General features: G+C 37.5%; 2 protein-coding genes and 1 long non-coding RNA gene across 4 annotated transcripts; all 3 read right to left on the reverse strand.

The window, feature by feature from the left end:
• Positions 1–1,135: 1,135 nt before the first annotated feature.
• Positions 1,136–6,814, reverse strand: LOC125208108 (glutamate receptor 2.7-like). 2 transcript variants are annotated; one of them, XM_048107665.2, is made up of 7 exons: positions 6,645–6,814; positions 6,283–6,342; positions 3,980–4,161; positions 2,677–3,902; positions 2,292–2,604; positions 1,824–2,218; positions 1,136–1,753 (listed from the first exon to the last, which is right to left on the reverse strand). In XM_048107665.2, the coding sequence occupies exons 3-7, from the start codon at positions 4,101–4,103 to the stop codon at positions 1,304–1,306; spliced, it is 2,508 nt and encodes an 835-aa protein (XP_047963622.1). In that variant the 5' UTR covers positions 4,104–4,161; positions 6,283–6,342; positions 6,645–6,814; the 3' UTR covers positions 1,136–1,303. The 2 variants fall into 2 exon arrangements, with proteins under 2 accessions (XP_047963622.1, XP_088916685.1); XM_089060559.1 differs by lacking the exons at positions 6,283–6,342; positions 6,645–6,814 and having other exon boundaries at positions 3,980–4,260.
• A 2,011-nt stretch (positions 6,815–8,825) lies between these two features.
• Positions 8,826–9,410, reverse strand: LOC125205038 (late embryogenesis abundant protein At1g64065-like). The gene has a single exon (XM_048103836.1). It carries the CDS (start codon positions 9,408–9,410, stop codon positions 8,826–8,828), a length of 585 nt encoding a protein of 194 aa, XP_047959793.1.
• A 1,340-nt stretch (positions 9,411–10,750) lies between these two features.
• Positions 10,751–12,244, reverse strand: LOC148922968 (uncharacterized). The gene is made up of 2 exons (XR_016132263.1): positions 12,074–12,244; positions 10,751–11,021 (listed from the first exon to the last, which is right to left on the reverse strand). It is a non-coding gene; the product is annotated as an uncharacterized LOC148922968 (long non-coding RNA).
• Positions 12,245–19,048: the final 6,804 nt, after the last annotated feature.

A 19,048-nucleotide genomic window follows, 5' to 3' on the forward strand; every position in this document is an offset into this window, starting at 1 on the left:
AAGGATGTCAATCCGGTCAATCTTACTCAAAAAAAAATTCTGATATAATTTTTGTTGCATTCTGATATATGGCTATTTGCTGTGCTCGTGCTAACGGCAAGCTACACTGCAAACTTGACATCTCTGTGCACAGTGAAGCAGCTCGATGCCACGGACTTTCGGGACATAACAATGAAAGGTGAATGTGTTGGGTTCAAAGAAGGCTCAGTTGTGAGGGCAGTTTTGGATAGTACAATACCAGACACCTCCAAGTTCAAAGTTCTCACCTCATTTGAAGAGTACCACCAAGCACTTTCATTAGGTAGCAGAAGAGATGGAGTTGCTGCAGTTGTTGATAACTTGCCTCCCATTAAGCTCTTCCTCTACAACTATTGCCATAAATACCGGTTATGGATTTGTAAGTGCGTCGCGTTTACTTTTTTATGATTGATAAGATACATGATGATTGTGTCTTTTCAGTCCATTATTTGCTACTCCCTTCATCCGACAATAAAAGTCTCATTTTGCTATTTTGGTTTTTATTCGCATTTCTTAAAACAAAGCTAAAGCGAAATTCTGCAGGCGTTTCAAAAGGGCTCCCCAATAACCTTGGATGTTTCAAAAGCAATCTTGGAGATGAAAGAGAACGGAAAAATGGACAGGATTTCGAGAAAATGGTTTGGCGAAGGAGGCTGTGGATTGAGCAATGGCTGCTGACTCGAAAAGGCTAACTGTAAACAACTTCAAGGGGCTGTTCTTGATCACTGGACTGTCTTCATTCTCAGCTCTAGCCTGTTCAACTTGTTTGGAGCTCTGATGCCTCTCTCAAGCACAAACTAGTTAACCTTGCTCAGATTTTTGATAGGGAGAGAGATGATGAGTAACTGCCATTGTGAAGAAATGATAAAATAGAATGATGCTGCTAATCTTGAATTTAGTAAATTTAGCAGTAGAGTTTATATTTTTTTAACAGGAAACATGCTGTAATTCTTTTATCAGATAATGAAGTGTACATATATACTAGTATTAGATATGAGTTAGCATTAGAGCAACAATGATTATTTCCCAAGGGTGTGATAAGTTTTATCCAACTCATAGTTACCTTTTGAAGAAACCAAAACAACACCTTTGGCCATTCAACAGTTTCAAGTAATCATAAGATAAATATAATGAATGCATTAAACAATATCGAAAATAGAGTGTACAACATAACTAAAGATGAAGAAAACAAAATGATAAAAAGCAACAATATAAAGAGTAATGAAGTATAATTTTGTAAACTATAAATACTTTCTATGTACAACAGCATAAAACAACTTTGTAGTTATGGATTATTAGCCTCTTGCATTTCTATATCAACTGTTGAGACCCCTTCATCTTGTGAAAACATTCCTTCTTCATCACAACAAGTCCTAATTGATGGACTTTGTGATAAACCCTCAGATTCTGAGTGTTTTGATCCATCGTCTTTTCTCCCGACAAAAGCTCTAGACAGACTATGCAGCTTTTTCTTGACTGAAGCCGATGAGGCTAATATATGCCGGTTCTCATAAAAGAATCCGGAGAAGAACACAGCTAGAGCCATTGATGATGATAGCCCTGCAATGAGGAAAAGGCCGGTGAAACGATCCAGATCCAGGCTTTCCAGTCCATCAGCATTGCAGGCTTGTGGTCCAAACCACCTTTTTGTGATCACATCCATTCTCCCATTCTCTTTCATATCCAAGATTGCTATTGAAGCATTATCAACTATTGGTGAACCCTTCCTAAATGCCTGAAATTTTTCCAATGTAAGTGTTATTTTATTTGTGGAAATGATCAAAGTGGTAAGAAAGGCTACTTACAAATCCAAAACCAGAGGTTATGTATTTGGGATCAATCACGGCATACTTGTCGCAGTGTTTGCTAAGGAATAGCCTAAGATAAGGGATCTCATCAACAATTGCAGCTGCTCCTCCATTTCTGCTACCTTTAGAGAGAGCGTCTCCGTATTCATCTATTGTGCCGAAGTTCCTCAGGTTGTAGTTGTTGAATAAAGTGCTACCGTTGAACAATCCAGTGACTAATGAGCCATTTTGATGGCCTATGTATTCACCCTTCTTGATCATATCTGTAGACTTGAGCTGTTGTACTGTCAGCATAGATGTCAAGTTGGCGTTGTAGCTTGAATTCAAAACCAGCATCACGAACAGCCACACAAACACTACGAATCTTGTCAAGTTGCTCGTCACATTCTCCGCTGACAATAAATACAATTTTGATAAACACATTCTCAGAGGAGTATTATTGATGTACTCTGTAAGTAGACTTACTATGTGAAAAAACAAGAGTTGAGAAAGAGAACCACATCGTCGTCCCTACTTGCTGTGTAGGTGGACCTCTGAAATCTGTGTTCACACGATGCTCAAGGACCCAAACAACAAATCCGGTGAAGATGGAGAAGGCCCATATGGTCAGCCAGAGGCCAAGTGTTAGAGGCTTCATGAATATCCAACCATTCTTCGTCTCTTGATCCGTGGTTGGCACGAGCATAGCAACTCCAGGTTCTGTGTAAGGAACAGTGAAATCCACTAATCTCAATCTGTTACTTGTAATAGTCACATCTCCCACAGCTGCATCAATATTCTGCCATTGGAGAAGAAGTATTAATTAGTAAGTTTAACATTGAAACAAGCAAGAGATTAATAGGGAAAAAACCTGAAGAAATACTTGACGAACAAAATCATCATAGTTCACATTTTCAAAAGGGATATACTGTATTGCAAGTCCATCTCCATAGGGTAATGACTTCAAAACTTCCTCAAAAACATCAATACAGAAACCAGTTGCTTTAAAAACACCATCTGCAACCTCTTCAACATTGATAATTTCACTAACCCCTGCGTTCCTAGGAACTCCGACTCTCAGCCTTCTAGGCACGGCCATCGTTTGACCGGGCCATATGATGGCAAGATCCTTCGAAATGCCATTCTGTTCTGTCCAAAATCCGACAGTGTTCACTCGATTGCCAATCACATTCACAATCTCAAATTCAGATGGTTGTAACTGACCATCACTGATGATATTGCAATCACCCCTCAAGCCTTTAGAAAGTAAATTCTTGATCAATGGAGCAAGTTTTGGACCACTATTAGAAGTCCCTATTGCTTCCAAATCCGTTAAGCTGCCTCCACCCGCCATTTTCTTGAATCTTGGAGATGCATCTGCGCGTACACGCTCCACAGATTCTGCTACAGCAGCTATGCTTTCATAAGCCCACAAACCAAAAGCATTCAGATCTGACCTTACAATCTCCGGATTCTCCTCATAAAACCTCTTCCTCCATCTTCTATCGAAGCTAATAACTTGGTCAGATTTGGGGATATGAGCCTTCACACCTACTACTCCCTGCATTGCTTCACTAGCTTCTGAATCCAATAAACTAGGTAGCGGATCAGCAACTATCCACGCGTACCCCTTGCTCATCATTCCAGCTTCTTTCGCCATTTGGAAGAATCGAGATGCAAGAGATGGTGGCATGTGAACCACAAACACCCTTGCCTGCTTCTTCTTGAGCTCATTCAGTTGTTGAAGAATCTCATCATTTTTAGCAGAAGGAGAAACTGCATATTGGGATGAGACAAAAGCATCCTCTCCCAAAAGTGGTACTGATCCACTTCCATATCTCGTATCCTCGTAGATAAAAACAACCTCCCTCCAACCAAAGTTCTTTACAACCGCAGCTACTGCCTTGGCCTGAGAAGCAGCACACCATGACGATCTGATGAAGTATGGTGAGTGGCGAGGCGATAGAGAGGGGCTCGTTGCTGGTGATATTATCGGAACTTTCACTTTGTCACCAATTTCCATCACATAGTGTGCTTGAATGGATGTTTGCGGCCCCAAAATCGCCACTACTTGAGTATTCTTCAGCAGATCAATGGCTGCATTTTCAGAAAAAGTTTCCAAGAAATGTAAACTTGTATTGAAGGAAAAGAGGTGTTATAGTATTTATATATACCTGCAGAAGCTGCAGAAACAACATCTTCTCTTGAATCCTTGAAATGTGGCACGATCACAGTGCTATAATTAGTGTTTTTGGAGTAGAATTCTTCAATGGCCATAGAAATGCAAGTTTTGTACATCTTTCCTTGAATTGTTTGAAGATCAAGAATAACTCCGACGTCAACCTTTGCATTGAAACTGCTCAATGGAGAAACGCAAGAGGTCATATACAAAAGCATAAGCAACAAATAAAAGAGTGGTTTCTGCATTGGAAATTTGGAAAAGTATTAAGAATCTAATAAAAATGAATAGTATCTACTTGGGAAATGGATCGATGAAGCAACACTTGTATATATACATATACGAGCATGCAAAATTCCAACTTTGGAAAAATGAAATGATCACGTAATTACGCTTTACTAAGTCTTTGATTTTAATTAAAAAAGAGTGGACTTGTCATTGTCAATCAAAACAAGAAATTTCTTTTGCAGTAGAAGCTCTGACCAATTCTCATGTTCTAGTCTTAATTCTAAGTGTTCGCTCTTTTATTCTTCAAGAAATTTCTGATAGTTTGCGTCCTAAATTCTGAAAATAATATCATAATTTCCAATATCTGGTAAAAACTTAAATAATACTCCTACTAATATAATTAAGATATTAAATAATTCTTATTTTATCAATAAATAAAATCAACAAATATTAAATTCATGTTAAAAAATTCAATACAATATTAGTACAACATAATTCATGTTAAAAAAAAATTCCAAAATACCATTATTTGCAGTTTAAATTAGTGCATCACAATTACTACTACTAATATTTTGTCACCAGTTCTATTGTTGACCACTTCCCTTGTTCACAGCAAATGCAGCTTTTGCAACCATTTCTTCACAAACAACTGCTGATTTCTTGGAAAATGGCAGCAGCCAATTATTAGAAGCTTCTTCATGCATCTACATACTACTACTAATTAGAAGCTTCTTCTTGCATTTTTGTTGTTAGTAATTATTTGCTTTTCCTGAAATTAAGTAATCATTAAAGTGCTGCTTGTTCTTGCTAATTAAAGTTGTTTCAACTAATTTAATAAACTGGTGTGGAAGCATGACCAGTGCTTTAGAGGTGGACCCGCCGGCCACGGCTCCATTGCAGCGTCACGGTGGACTCAAATTGAAACATTTGGCATCCTGCATTAACCACTCTACTACTAGCTACGCAACACGCACACGCACGCATATTAATTAACTTTAATGAAATTATTAATACCCCAATGCAAAAATCGCTATACAACATATATTATCTTCAAACTCCCACAAAAACAATCATAATTTGTGCTAATCATAGTTACTGAAAAATAATAACCGCACTGCATGTAAAAGTATTCGATTTAAATCTTAAAAATATGTATTTAAAATAATTAATGTTTAGTTTTATCATAATTTTGAAGAATTCTAGATGCAAAAAGATCGATGAATAAATATAGACCATTATCCTCTAAACTAGCTAGAATAGAGCTCCTAATTACATACATACTTGTATTTCTATATTATGTGGATATCATATTTGGCCTGTAATATTATCACTACATCTTCAAGTTATAATACACAATTATTTAATAGTACTATATATAAAATATTAGTTTGATACACCCTTAATTTCATGCAATTTCCGAATGGTTATGAAAAAAATCCACATGGAGGTAGAACTTTATTTCCTTGTAACAACCACCTTGCAGAACTTTTCATGATGCTTTTATTACCTTTTTTCTTTTCACGTCATCTTCAAAAGAGCATTTCATATTTTCGTATATACTGGTTATATGTATCTTTTCTACAAACCATAGAACAAGCTCTTAAGAGACTAACATTTGGAACACTCTGTAGCTAGGGAAATAATAATATTTCAATCGCTTTTTTTTTCTTTCTATTTATATCGATTGATTTATCAAATACGCATTAAATCTCATGGTCTCAAAAGTGATAGTAGTATATTTTTATGAGATAGAAAGAATATTAATTAAATATTATTATTAGTATTTTCGTTTTCTTGTGATATGGCTATTTCGTTTTCTTGAGCTCAATTGAAGCCATGCTAGTGTAGGAAACGTACGGATGTTGCCAAACGCGAGTTTAGTGTGAATAATTATTTATTATTATTATAAGACGAGTGCGGTTCCCTTTTTGGTACTTCCGCCTAGCCTCGTCAGTGCTCCCTAGCTAGTGGTTGATGAAAATATGATACAAATAGGGTAGTAAATTTGTAAACACAACCAAATCACTAATAACCATGCTTATGTAGGCTTTATAAAAGCAATAAACTCACCCTGTATAGAGAAACCACTAGTTCCAGATCCCCCACCGCGAATCGATTGAGACATGATGCCTACATCAGATTAAAAAAACAAACCAGTAAACACATCACACAACACAACCTCATAAGGAGAACACAATCACCAGACATAGAAAGTTTGACACATTGCTGGTTTAAACGCAGATACATAATACTATACATGAACCAAGCAACATCACTCTAACATATTGTCTTGCCCAAATAATTGAAAATACACAGAGGATAATAAAATTAAATTGTATATTGCAATGTACAACACCACGATTATGTTGGAAGCTCTATGTGTTGATGAATCATCAATTAAACTTGAAGAAGTGGGGGAAGAGAAAGCATACCTGCACACAAAATCGGTTGAGAGAGATTCACGGTAGTGTTATGAAGTCCAATGCCGAACAAATGGAAGAGAAATATAGAATATGTACCTAGAGTCTGCTCCCACATCGTTTTTGGCGAAAATTTGGGCGCCCAATTTGTTTCAATTTCCCGCTATTAATTCCGGTGAAATTTGGAAAGGGAGAAATATGTCATTGAACTTGAAAACATAATTTAAAAAAAAAAATAAAAGCAACTGTGCGGCCCATATTTCAACTGAAATCTGATAGACTAAACAAGGGTTACGTTATCTGAACATGTGGGCCATAGTCATCCAATTCTGTTCCATAAATCAAATATTGTATCTATGAGATTTTGAAATCTCCAAGGGTGAACACGCCCTTAGTTTTACACTTTTTCATCTATGTACAAGATTCTCCCACTCATTCATGTATTATTAATTAAATTGGTTTTTAATTAAACCTTCGAGAGTTGTTTCGACTTATTATTAAATTTAAACTGGTAAGTGTGGAAGTATCACCACCTCACTTCCTTTTCCCTTTTAACCCGTCGCCCATGGCTGCCATTCCCCTCTTTCACTAATCATTAGGCCAACGCATGCACGTGCAAATTTATGCAATATGAAGTTATCAACACCCTAATGCAAAAATAATTGTATAAGATCCATCAGCCATGGCTGCTACATAAACTAAAACTTAAAATATATATATAATACTACCAATTCTTTTAATAATTTTTAACATTAATATCTGCGTGCGTATTTACTGAGGTTACATAGCTAATTAATATACTCCGTTTACTTTTTTAAATATATTAGGATCATCAATTACAACATTAGTTTGATATTGTCCGCTTTGATCAAGCCCGCACGAATTTTGTCACGATCACCCTTTCTAGGGTTAATAAATGCGAGTGGTCGCAACTAATAGGACATTAAGAAATGGAAATATACTAGGATTTCAAATAAGAGTTTGACCAAAATATTTAATATTCAAATAAAGGAGGAAAAATCAAAGTAATGTCTTAGCATTTAAATCCAAGGTCAATAGATATCATGTTTAATAATCCAAGAGTAAATGAGGTTCAAAACATAATTGTGAAAAATAGTATTTATCTCATCGAAAGCGTTCAAGAGAAAGAGTAACGTCATGTATGAAGACATGACGGCACTCGGATTCAAATAATAACCAGCAAGACTTTAATTTAAGCTCAACACCACCCAGCTCGTCGCAACTCAACCTGCACATGTGGAAAACACATGCAGGGCTGAGTACTATAAAATACTCAATGGACTTATGCCGAAAACATAGTTATAAAAAATATTATATTTATCATGTCATTTTCAAGTAATCATCGAGGTTTTAGCTTTAGAAAGGCCTGAGGCACCAAAATATTTCATCGTTCAAAATCACGGCAGCGCAACCAATTTCCCATAGACGTCTACCATATCTGCTCATACATGACTTGGAATGTGGCCACAATCCAAATCACTAGACCGGCCAACTCATAAGATGACACACGGTCTACCATAGGTACTGTGCACTAATCCAAGTAGGGTTTGCATGCCGCCTACAAGGATCTGAATTCAATTTAAATAATATATGGCAAAGTTATTTCAGATAAGCACGTTAAAACCAAAATACGGCATGATAAACATATTCACATTTCGTTCCCATCGATAAAATAGTTAGGACTCACTTGCGAGATATCACCTTTAGAATTTAAAAATAACACATAGATCAACACAGGGAATTAAAATAAATAAGATGCATGAATCCTATGACTTCGATTATTTTAATTTTAGCGATACAATTATGAATTTGCCCAACTAGAAACTTGATTTTTCGGTTAATTTCGGCCGCCCAAGGCTAGAAGTTACTCATGTCAAATGGTGACACAAATTATTAGTTGGGGGGAGTAAAAATTTAGTACTAGAAAAATAGAAAATGTTGAAAGATTTAGGTAGTAGTGCATGCAAAAGAAAAGATACATCATTCCCTTTTTTACAGGGAAATAGTTTGGTTAAGTGACTACGACATGGGAAAAGAACCAAACGAAGAAAAACCCATGAAGGAGCTTATAACACTGCTCGACAAACAACGGGAAGAGAACCAAACGGAGCTTATAACAGTGCTCGACAAACAACTTGAAACATTAGGAGTAATTATTCATATGTTGTTGGGTCATTGGCAGAGTAAATTTGTAATGCTCTGCGTAGCCGTCACAATTTGCATTACGCATATCAAATAATTAGTCGATCTCTTCGTGCCGATGACTCTCCCTCTCATCCCAGCCGAGCTCGTGATCCGCACCACCCCCAGGCTCAAATCGGCCGAGAGCTCAGCGGCGTTCAAGAAAAGGGGCGCGATAAGGATCATCGTCTTGGTGGATCTTTTGGCAACCCCGGAGGCGGGGATGGGAACCTGGCCCACCATAGCCCCCTCGTAGAAGAAGTCGAGGGTGGTGTTGCGGTAGTCGTAGGGGACGAAGTTGGGATTGTTCACCGCCAACTCGGCGGTTATGTCGGCCTGCAGCCACGGATTCTGCGGCGTTCCAACGCTGAGGCTCGTCAACATGGCTCCCACCATACCGAGCTTGGGCGTTTTCACTGGCAACATGACTACATCAATTATAATCCCGGCTGCTATCACGATGATCGTGGTAACAATGCAGCAGCACTGCCATCTCTCGCCGGTGGTGGGGGGATTCACTCTAGGGGTGCTGTTGTTGCACGACTCAGGGAGAACACGATCCACAAATATGCTCATTTTAGTTGAGTTGAAGCCCTGCAAAGCTTTTGCTATATTACTATATATATAGGAAATCAACACTCAGAGAGATGTTGCCAAATGCGACTATTTATGTTTAGTGCTAATTATCTAATACTACCTCCGTTCCATAGTAGTGGAGGCATTTCTTTTCGGCACGGAGATTAAGAAAAAGTTGTGTTGGGTGAGTTAAATAAATGAAGATAAAGTAAGAAATGAAAAAGGTAGAGAGATGTAGAGAGAATAAAGTAAGAGAGAGTAAAGTATGTGAGAAGAAATGTATTGACTTTTACCAAAAAAGGAAATGACTCTACTACTATGGAACGTACCAAAATGGCAAAATGACTCTACTACTGTGAAACGGAGGGAGTAGTTTATTTTGGTTTCAAAAGGGACTACAACATCACTACCTACTTCACTGTTCATGCATTCTTCTTGTTAGTAAAGTGGTTTTCCACAACATCACTACCTAGTTCACGATTCACTCTACACATTGTGAGGTGTATTGAAGCCATGCAAACCTATTGGTATACATATATATATATATTACTCACCTATTTGTCACCTATTTCTTTTTTCGTCCGTCCCTAAAAATTTATCACCTTTCACTTTTACCATTTTTGGTAGTAGACCCTACATTCCATTAACTCATTCATACTCATATTTTATTATAAAACTAATATATAAAAGTAGGACCCACATGCCACCAACTTTTTCAATCCATTTTCTGTTACATTTTTTAAAACTCGTGTCGGCTCAAATGGGGAAGAATTATTAGGGACGGATGGCTAGTAAATAGGAAAGACAAGAGAGATATGTTGCCAAATGTGACTATTTACTCCCTCCGTGCCAGATTATTCGGGTCACTTTGACAGGGCACGGGTTTTAGGAATTATAATGAAAAGTGGGTTGAAAAAGTTAGTGGAATGTGGGTCCTACCTTTATATATTAGTTTTATAATAAAATGTGAGTAGGAATGAGTTAGTGGAATATGGGGTCCACTATCAAAAATGGTAAAAGTGAAGTGGGACAAATTATGTGGGACGGACCGAAATAGAAAACTGGAACGAATTATCTAGGACGGAGGGAGTAATAATCTATTGGTATAATTATCTTAGTTTGTTATGGTTTCAAACGTGTTATAAAGGGAGCACTAACTTTTTCATGTATCTACACATTACTTGTAACAACCCGCTTTCCTAGGGTACAATAAATGCGGCGACTGCTACCAAAACGGACTCACAGAAATGAATGAAGGCTAGGGTTTCAATTAAAGAGTGTCGACCAAAAGATTTGAAAGAACTATCAGAGTGTTTAAAGCAATAACTTAACCTCGAAACTCGAATAAAAAGGAAGGTGTAATAAATGACGTTCAACAATGTCAAGAGTATGACATAGTTTTCCAAGATAAAACCACAAGATAGTCTAAAGCCTCTGACTCGAAAGAAGAGTGCAACCTATCCGAAATAAGCATAAGTGTATCAAACTCAGCGGAAAACGACCAAGAGAAAGAATAGCTATGTATGAAGACACAACTACGCTTGATGTTTCAGATATCCATCTTAATTAATTATCATGCTCAACACCCGCCACCGCTCGTCATCGTTCAACCTGCACATAAGGAAAACACATGCAGGGCTGAGTATTTTGAAATACTCAGTGAACTCGTTGCCAAAACATTTTACAAGTTATGCCACCCTTACCAAGTGAACTCGAGTTTTACAATTTATCAAAATAAAATATCATCGAGTATCACAAAATATTTTCATAGATTGGCCAATCAAAATAACTCCCCATTTCCTCATCAAATTCCACATCCACATATCGCAATCTTTCCATGGTGCGACGAAAGCGTGGCCACGCTTTTCGCCCACGAGACCGGCCGACTAGCTAGGACGGCTCCCGATCCCCTCGTGTACACAGCCTGGTAGGGTTTGCGGCCCATACTCAGACCCGAATTCGTATATCATATCCAAGCCCTATAGCCCAATGGAGCGAACTCACAAACTAGGCATCAGGCACACAATCTCACAATAAAACAGACATAGGCATGGCATAACAGTTAAACCACCCTTATAGCTCCGATAATTATCTTTGACTAAATAAAAGAGAGTTTTTGAGAGTAAAGCCCACCTCGACTGCTTAGATTTCAAGTAGTTTCGCTTTTTCCGTTATCTGGCTTCGCAACCGAAGTTTCACCTTTAAATTCACATAGGCACATATTCACAAATTAGGTTCAATTATGACTCTTAACTTATGCATGTCTCGTTACTTCCCTCTTTCCCATCGATTCACCTTAATCTTCATAACTTATAATTCTAAGTCACACTCATCATAAATTACTAATTTCAAGTCACGCTTAGCTTACATATATTTCTTAGCATCTCAACCCTAGATCTATCATCATATGTCATACAAAAGTATTTAGCCATCAAGCACACACTACACAACACACACTCACACGCATAACACACACACACGGCACACACACCTCACACACTCTCGGCACACACACACACACACACACATGTTCCCATATCCCTTCTTATCCCTTTTTCACTCAATTAATATGCATGAAGGTTCAAGAACACTGATTAAATCGGTTGGAAGAAAAAGAAAAGAAGGGGTAGAAGAAGAACAACATAACTCTTAAGCAAAAATACCTTTTTAGAGAAAATCAATCGGTAGAAATAAGGTAGAGACTTGGTTCTTCAATATCCTCGGATTAAACTTCGATTTCTTCTCAAAAGATGAAGGATTTATGGAGTAAAGTGGAAGAAAATTGAGAGAGTATGAAGAAGAAGAGAGGGGGACGAAAATATGAGGGGGGCGAAAATAATGAACTAGGGTTGGGGTCTTGGCTCTTATTTATAGAGTCCAATAAGATCTTTAGAATATTTGGTAAGATTCTATTCTCCACAATTAAATAAATAAATATTATGGAGTATGGAAGAAGAATTAACAAAAATAGAATAGGGCACAAAGCATGGGATTTTCGAAAATTATGGCTTCTAATTAGCCAAGATTTCGTTTGGTATTTTTCCGGAGTAGAATAAAATATCACGGAGCAAAATAAATAAAATAAAAGAATTCTCCCAAATCTTGGAATTAAAAAGAGGCGTGTACTTTGCTTGATATATAAGGAATTGGATTTCTTTATTAACTAAAATAATATATGGCATAATCTTTTGAGCTATGGAAAGATTTGGTAGAATATTTAAATTCTAAGTATGGAAAGAAATCAAATAAGAAGTCAAATAAAATAACTCCTTTCCTTCTACATGTGATTTTCAAAAATCACAAAATAATAGAGGCTAGTATTTTTGGAAATTTTCTCTAATATTCTCACTCACCCTTAATCAAATAATTCATCTCATAAATTAATTAATCACATATGCCACATCATAATAGTCAACAAATTTGACTTTTCAAACTTCTCAATCAAATAAACTCATGTAATAAATTCACTTATCAAATAATTCACATCTTCCACGACATCAAAAATAAATTCTAGGGCTCTAAAATTAGGGTTCGAAAATTCGGGATGTTACATTACTAGTTAGAAGCTTCTGCCCATCTTTCATGCATTCTTCTTGTTGGTAAAGTGGTTTTTTCCTACTAATGATTAAAGTGTTGCTTCTTTACTAAATTAATCTTGCTAATTTAACCTCCCAGAGTTGTTTCAACTTGAATTAATTAAGAAACTGGTGTGGAAGCATGACCACTTGATTTTCTTTTCTGCTTTAGAGATGGACCCACCGGCGGACACGACTCCATGCAGCATGACATCCAAACAAGCCCTTGTCACAAAAGACTCAAATTCAAAACCTTTAGCGTCCGGCATTAACCAATCTACTATTAGCTAGGCGCACTTCACACTCAGGTTATAACATTATTGAATCTTATAACTATACGTACATTCCTTCGAAGCAAAAAAAAAAACTATATGTGCATGTTAATGTTGGTTTCAAACGTAAGAGAGCACTAACTTTTTCATGCATCTACATACGACTACTAATTAGAAGCTTCTTCATGCATTTTTGTTGTTAGTAATTTTCTTTTCCTGAAACTAAGTAATCATTAAAGTGCTGCTTGTTCTTGCTAATTAAAGTTGTTTCAACTTATTTAATAAACTGGTGTGGAAGCTGACCAGTTGACTTCCTTTTCTGCTTTAGAGGTGGACCCGCCGGCCACGGCTTCATTGCAGCGTCACGGTGGACTCAAACTGAAACATTTGGCATCCCGCATTAATCACTCTACTGCTCGAGTTATTACATTGTTGAATCTTAACTATACGTGCATACTAATTAAATTTAATGAAATTATTAATACCCCAATGCAAAAATCGCTATACTCCATATATCATCTTCAAATTCCCACAAAAACAATCATAATTTTTGCTAATCATAGTTACTGAAAAATAATAACTGCACTGCATGTAAAAGTATTCGATTTAAATCATAAAAATATGTATTTAAAATATTTAACGTATAGTTTTATCATAATTTTTAAGAATTCTAGATGCAAAAATATCGATGAATAAATATAGACCATTTTCCTCATAACTAGAATAGAGCTCCTAACATGCATACTTGTATTTCTATATTATCTGGATATCATATTTGGCCTGTAATATTATCACTATATACAGTACTACATCTACAAGTTATAATGCATAGTTATTTAAAAAATATTAGTACAATTAATTTTATGCATTTCCGACTGGTTATGAAAAAAATCCACATGGAGGTAGCTTTATCCTTGTAACAACCAAGTTGCAGAACTTTTCATAATGCTTTTATTTACCTTTTTCATTTCACGTCATCTTCAAAAGAGCATTTCGTATTTTTGTATACACTGGTATATGTATTTTCGACAAACCGTAGAACAAGCTCTTAAGAAACTAACATTTGGAACACTATGTAACACTATGTAGCTATGGAACTAACAATATTTCAATCGCTTTTTTTTTCCTTTCTATTTATCTCTTGCTTTATCAAATACGCATTAAATCTAGCTCATGAGTTCAAAAGCGATAGTAGTATATATTTATGAGATAGAAAGAATAGTAGTAATTTAGTATGAATGAATTTTTGATACATAGAGTTATTTGATTATAATTAGTATAGGAATTTATTAGCATCCAATCAATTTAATTAATTCATTGATAAATAGGAGTATTTAAATTTTTCAGTTTTGTATCTTAAAGCTATGCAAACTGAGATATAGAAAATATTGAAAGTTGGTGTACGTAATATATGCATGCAAAAGAAAAGATAAGGTTCCCTTTTATAGAGGAATTAAACTAGTTTGGTTCAGTAGGTACGACATGGGAAAAGAACCAAACGAAGAAAAACCCATGAAGAAGCTTATAACACGATAAAGCTAAACTAATAGTAGTAGTGTCCATTTATTTTCATTCACAGACTAAACTTGTAATAGTTTGCGAAGCCGTCATAATTTGCATGAGGCAATTCAAAGAAGTCGATCTCTCGAATATTCCGACGAATGTGCCTCTCATCCCCGCGGAGGTCGTGATGGCCACCACCCCGACGCTCAAATCGGAGGAGAGCTTGGCGCCGGCGCTGCTGAAGTCGAGGGCGGCCACAAGGAACATCTTCTTGGTGGATCTTGTGGAGACCGCGGAGGCAGGAACGGAAGCCCGGCCCACCATAGCCCCCTCGTAGAAGAAGTCGAGGGTGGTGTTGCCGTAGTCGTAGCCGCCCAAGACCCAAGTTGGTGTTCTTCACCGCCAACTCCGCGATCACGGTGGCCTGCAGCGTCGGGTTATTCTGATCCGTTCCAACGCCGAGGCTCGTCACCATGGCTCTGGCGATGCAGAGCTTCGGCGTTTTCAGTTCCACCACTTTCAATCCGAATAAAGCAATCCCTGCATGCGGTGCTCGTTATTTTTACTCCCTCCGTCCCAATAAATATGAGACGTTTGCTTTTCGTCACATGATTTTATGTAGTGTTGTTTTGTGAGTTAAAGAAGAGAGAGTAAAGTATGAGAGAGGGAAAAGTAGAGATAAAGTTATTTCTATTTTAAGAAACGTTTCATTTTTAATGGGACAACCCAGAAAGGAAAACGTTTTATTTCTAATGGGACAGAAGGAGTATTTATATTCTTTCCTAATTAATTAAACACAAGAAAAAATCAAATAAACCTGCGGTACCGGTGATTATGAGCAACAAAACAATGCTGCAGCACCATTTTCTGCGCCCATTCCCTCTACCTCTAGAGTCCGCGGCGCTGCTGCTGCTGGTGCCCGTGCCGGTGATGAGGCCATTATTCTCGGTGGTGGTGGAGCCGGAGGCGAAGCGATCAACAAAAATATGTAAATTGGTTACAATTTCTAATATTTTATCTATGGTTTGAAGTCGTGCAAGTATCTGAGCTACGGATATGGCCATTTCGTTATCTTGAGTTTAGTTGAAGCCATGCTAGTGTGTATATATAGCCATATAGGAAATGTACGGATGTTGCCAATTCCAAACGCTACTATTTGTGTTTAGTGCGAATAATTTATTATTACTACTACTACGTTTTAGTTTTTCACTTTTTTCATATATGTACCAAGATTCTCCCACTCATTCATGCATTATTAATCAAAGTAAGTGGTGCTTTTTTAGTTTACTAAATTAATTAAACCTCCGAGAGTTGTTTCAACTTACTGTATTAAACTGGTAGGTGTGGAAGCATCACCACCTCACTTCCTTTTCCCTTTTAACCATCCACAGTGGAGCCGTCGCCCATGGCTGCAATGCCCCTCCATCCTGGTACCAGAGCGGGCCCAAGTCGATGATGGATTTTATCTCATTATCTCTTCTCTTGCCTACCCACTTGATAGAAATCCTATGTGTCATTCTGGCCTACACATGAGGGAGCGTGTTAAAACTATTAAATCTTATCTCACATTAATTTCGTGACAATCCTAGTTCTTCTATTTAAGTATGGATAATTATCCCCCGTATAAAGCCTTTTAAGGAATGAGTGGTTCATTTATAATACTAAGAGCATCCGCAGCGGTGCTCAGAACTCCGTCCGTCCGTTCGTGCCATGGGCAAGGACGAGCTCGTCCGCCGCTGCGAGCTGTTCGTCCGTCCGTGCCGCTGAGCAGCCCTACGTGGCACGATTTGATTGGCCAACGGCTTAGCCGTTGCCAAATTCGATTTTTCTTTTTTTAAAAAAAAAATTCATAAATAATTCGAAATAATACCAAAAATGAAAAAAAAATAGTTTTGGATTTCCAAAAAATAGAGCCGTTTATGGACGTTTTTTTTGGATTTTTGTGATTTTTTTTTATATCCCAAAATCATCTATAAATACACACATTCATCATCCACTTTTCACATCAAATTATCTCCCATTCATACTTTTTCATACTAAATCATCTACATCTTCCTCTCTCACCGAAACCCTCTCTAAAAAATTCAAAAATGGATTTCACCGATCTCATTGCGGAAGTGGAGCGCGAAGAACAAGAATATTATGAACAATATCATGCCGCCTATGAAGCCTATGTCACTGCCAATACCCCCGCCCCTTCTCCTCAACCAACTAGAGCAAAACGTCGCTACATCCCTCGTGATCGAGAGGGAGCCCACAAAAGGCTCGTTGCCGACTATTTTTCCGACCAGCCGCGGTATCCAGAAGATTACTTTCGGCGCCGTTTTCGCATGTCAAAACGGTTGTTTATGCGTATTGTCAACACATTGTCCACCCATGTTGAATACTTTCAAGAAGGTGCAGACGCAACCGGTCGGCAAAGTCTCTCGGCGTTGCAAAAGTGTACTTGTGCCATCCGACAACTTGCTACCAACTTGCTACTGGGCAAACGGCTGACCTCTTCGACGAGTATTTGCATGTCGGTGAGTCAACTAGAATCCTATGCCTCAAGAGTTTTTGCGACGGCGTTTGTTCTGATTTCGGCGAGGAATTCCTTCGGACACCACCACCGACGATTGTCAACGGTTGTTTCATCTTCACGAAACAGTCCACGGTTTTCCCGGTATGCTAGGCAGCATTGACTGCATGCATTGGAAGTGGAAGAATTGTCCGACTGCTTGGAGGGGGCAATACTTAAGCGGCCACAAAGGCGGCGGCCCAACGCTTATCCTTGAAGCAGTCGCCGACTACCGCCTATGGATTTGGCATGCATATTTCGGTGTTGCCGGATTCAACAACGACTTGAACGTGCTATATTCTTCACCACTCTTCGATGATGTTTTGAATGGTATAGCACCGGCGATCGACTTCACCGTCAACGGAAATGCATACCACATGAGTTACTCTCTCGCCAATGGTATCTACCCAAGGTGGTCAACTTTCATGAAGTCGTTCAGCAATCCACAAGAGCCGAGACGGATTCTTTTTGTGCAGCATCAAGAGTCTGCTCGGAAAGACGTCGAAAGAGCTTTTGGGGTCCTTCAATGCCAATTCAACATTGTGAAGTCCCCTTCTAGGCTTTGGTACGTTAAGAATATCGCCGACATCATGTACACGTGTATTATCTTGCACAACATGATTATAGCTAACGAAGGACCGATGGCGGCTAACTTTCACGACGAGGATGAAGCCGGAAGCTCAACCGCGAGGTCTCCCCCACGTCGAGGTGTGCATACGACGGTGAACGAGAGGATCGAAAGAAGATACACAATGTGCAATACAAGAGCCCACACTGAGCTACAAAAAGATCTAATCAATCACATTTGGGCCAAATTTGGCATCGAGTAGTGGGTCTTTTTAATTTTATAGATTTTAATTATGTAATATTTATTTTTTAGGATTTATATTATGTAATTTTTAATTTTTAGGATTTTAATTATGTAATTTTTAATTATTTTGTAATTTGTAATAGTATTCCGGGTATTTTTAATGCATTTTAATATTATGAAAATATTTTTATTTAAATTAAATAATAGAATGATGGGATCCTTGAGTTTGTCCTTAGCTAAGAGCATGGATACGGGTATTGTGCTCTTAGCTAAGGATAAGAAGTAAAAGTGGGTCCTGGTCCACTTCCGTGCTCTTAGCTAAGAGCACGGATGGGGATGCTCTTGACCTCACTGTGCCAACGCATGCATATTCAATTTTCATTCGTGCATTATGCAACATGAAATTATTAACACCACAATGCAACTATATACTCCTACCAGTTCCATGTGAAAGTACTCGATTTAACTGTCAACATCATACTATTTGATTTTGATTTATTTATTGAATGTTTTCTAATACTCCACCCATAAGCAATTACCTATCTCGATTCGTCCCATATTTTAAGAAATACTAGTACAAAATATAAATGAAGTAAAAAAGTGATTATTGTTAATTATTGAAAATTGTAATCTTTTGTGCAAAAGTCAATTTTTTTTCTTATTAACCCCTAATTCCCTAGCATCAATCTCATTTAATTGTTTATTAGTTACTAATTGGTACAGTTTGTTTTAGGTAGTTAAAAGTTGTGAGAAACTATTACCTCTATATTGTTATTAATTATTGAATATGCATTTTTTTCGTGTAAAAGTCAAATTTTACATTTTATCAACTCATAATTCACTAAGCACCGCGCTAGCTCAGATTCTTCGAGGTGGGTGGCAGTCTAGCATAGATGGCGATTGTTAATTATTGAAAGTTC

This window comes from Salvia hispanica, chromosome 6 (assembly GCF_029641045.1).
Source record: "Salvia hispanica isolate PSC_SH4W2 chromosome 6, Shi_PSC_v1, whole genome shotgun sequence".
Lineage (NCBI taxonomy): Eukaryota > Viridiplantae > Streptophyta > Magnoliopsida > Lamiales > Lamiaceae > Salvia > Salvia hispanica.

Coding starts and splice junctions, on each gene's coding strand:
- LOC125208108 (XM_089060559.1), bottom strand. CDS start 4,232: ATGCAGAAACCACTCTTTTATTTGTTGCTTATGCTTTTGTATATGACC. Junction 3,903..3,979: donor TGTTTCTGCAGCTTCTGCAG/GTATATATAAAT, acceptor CTGAAAATGCAG/CCATTGATCTGCTGAAGAAT. Junction 1,754..1,823: donor TAACCTCTGGTTTTGGATTT/GTAAGTAGCCTT, acceptor GAAAAATTTCAG/GCATTTAGGAAGGGTTCACC.
- LOC125205038 (XM_048103836.1), bottom strand. CDS start 9,410: ATGAGCATATTTGTGGATCGTGTTCTCCCTGAGTCGTGCAACAACAGC.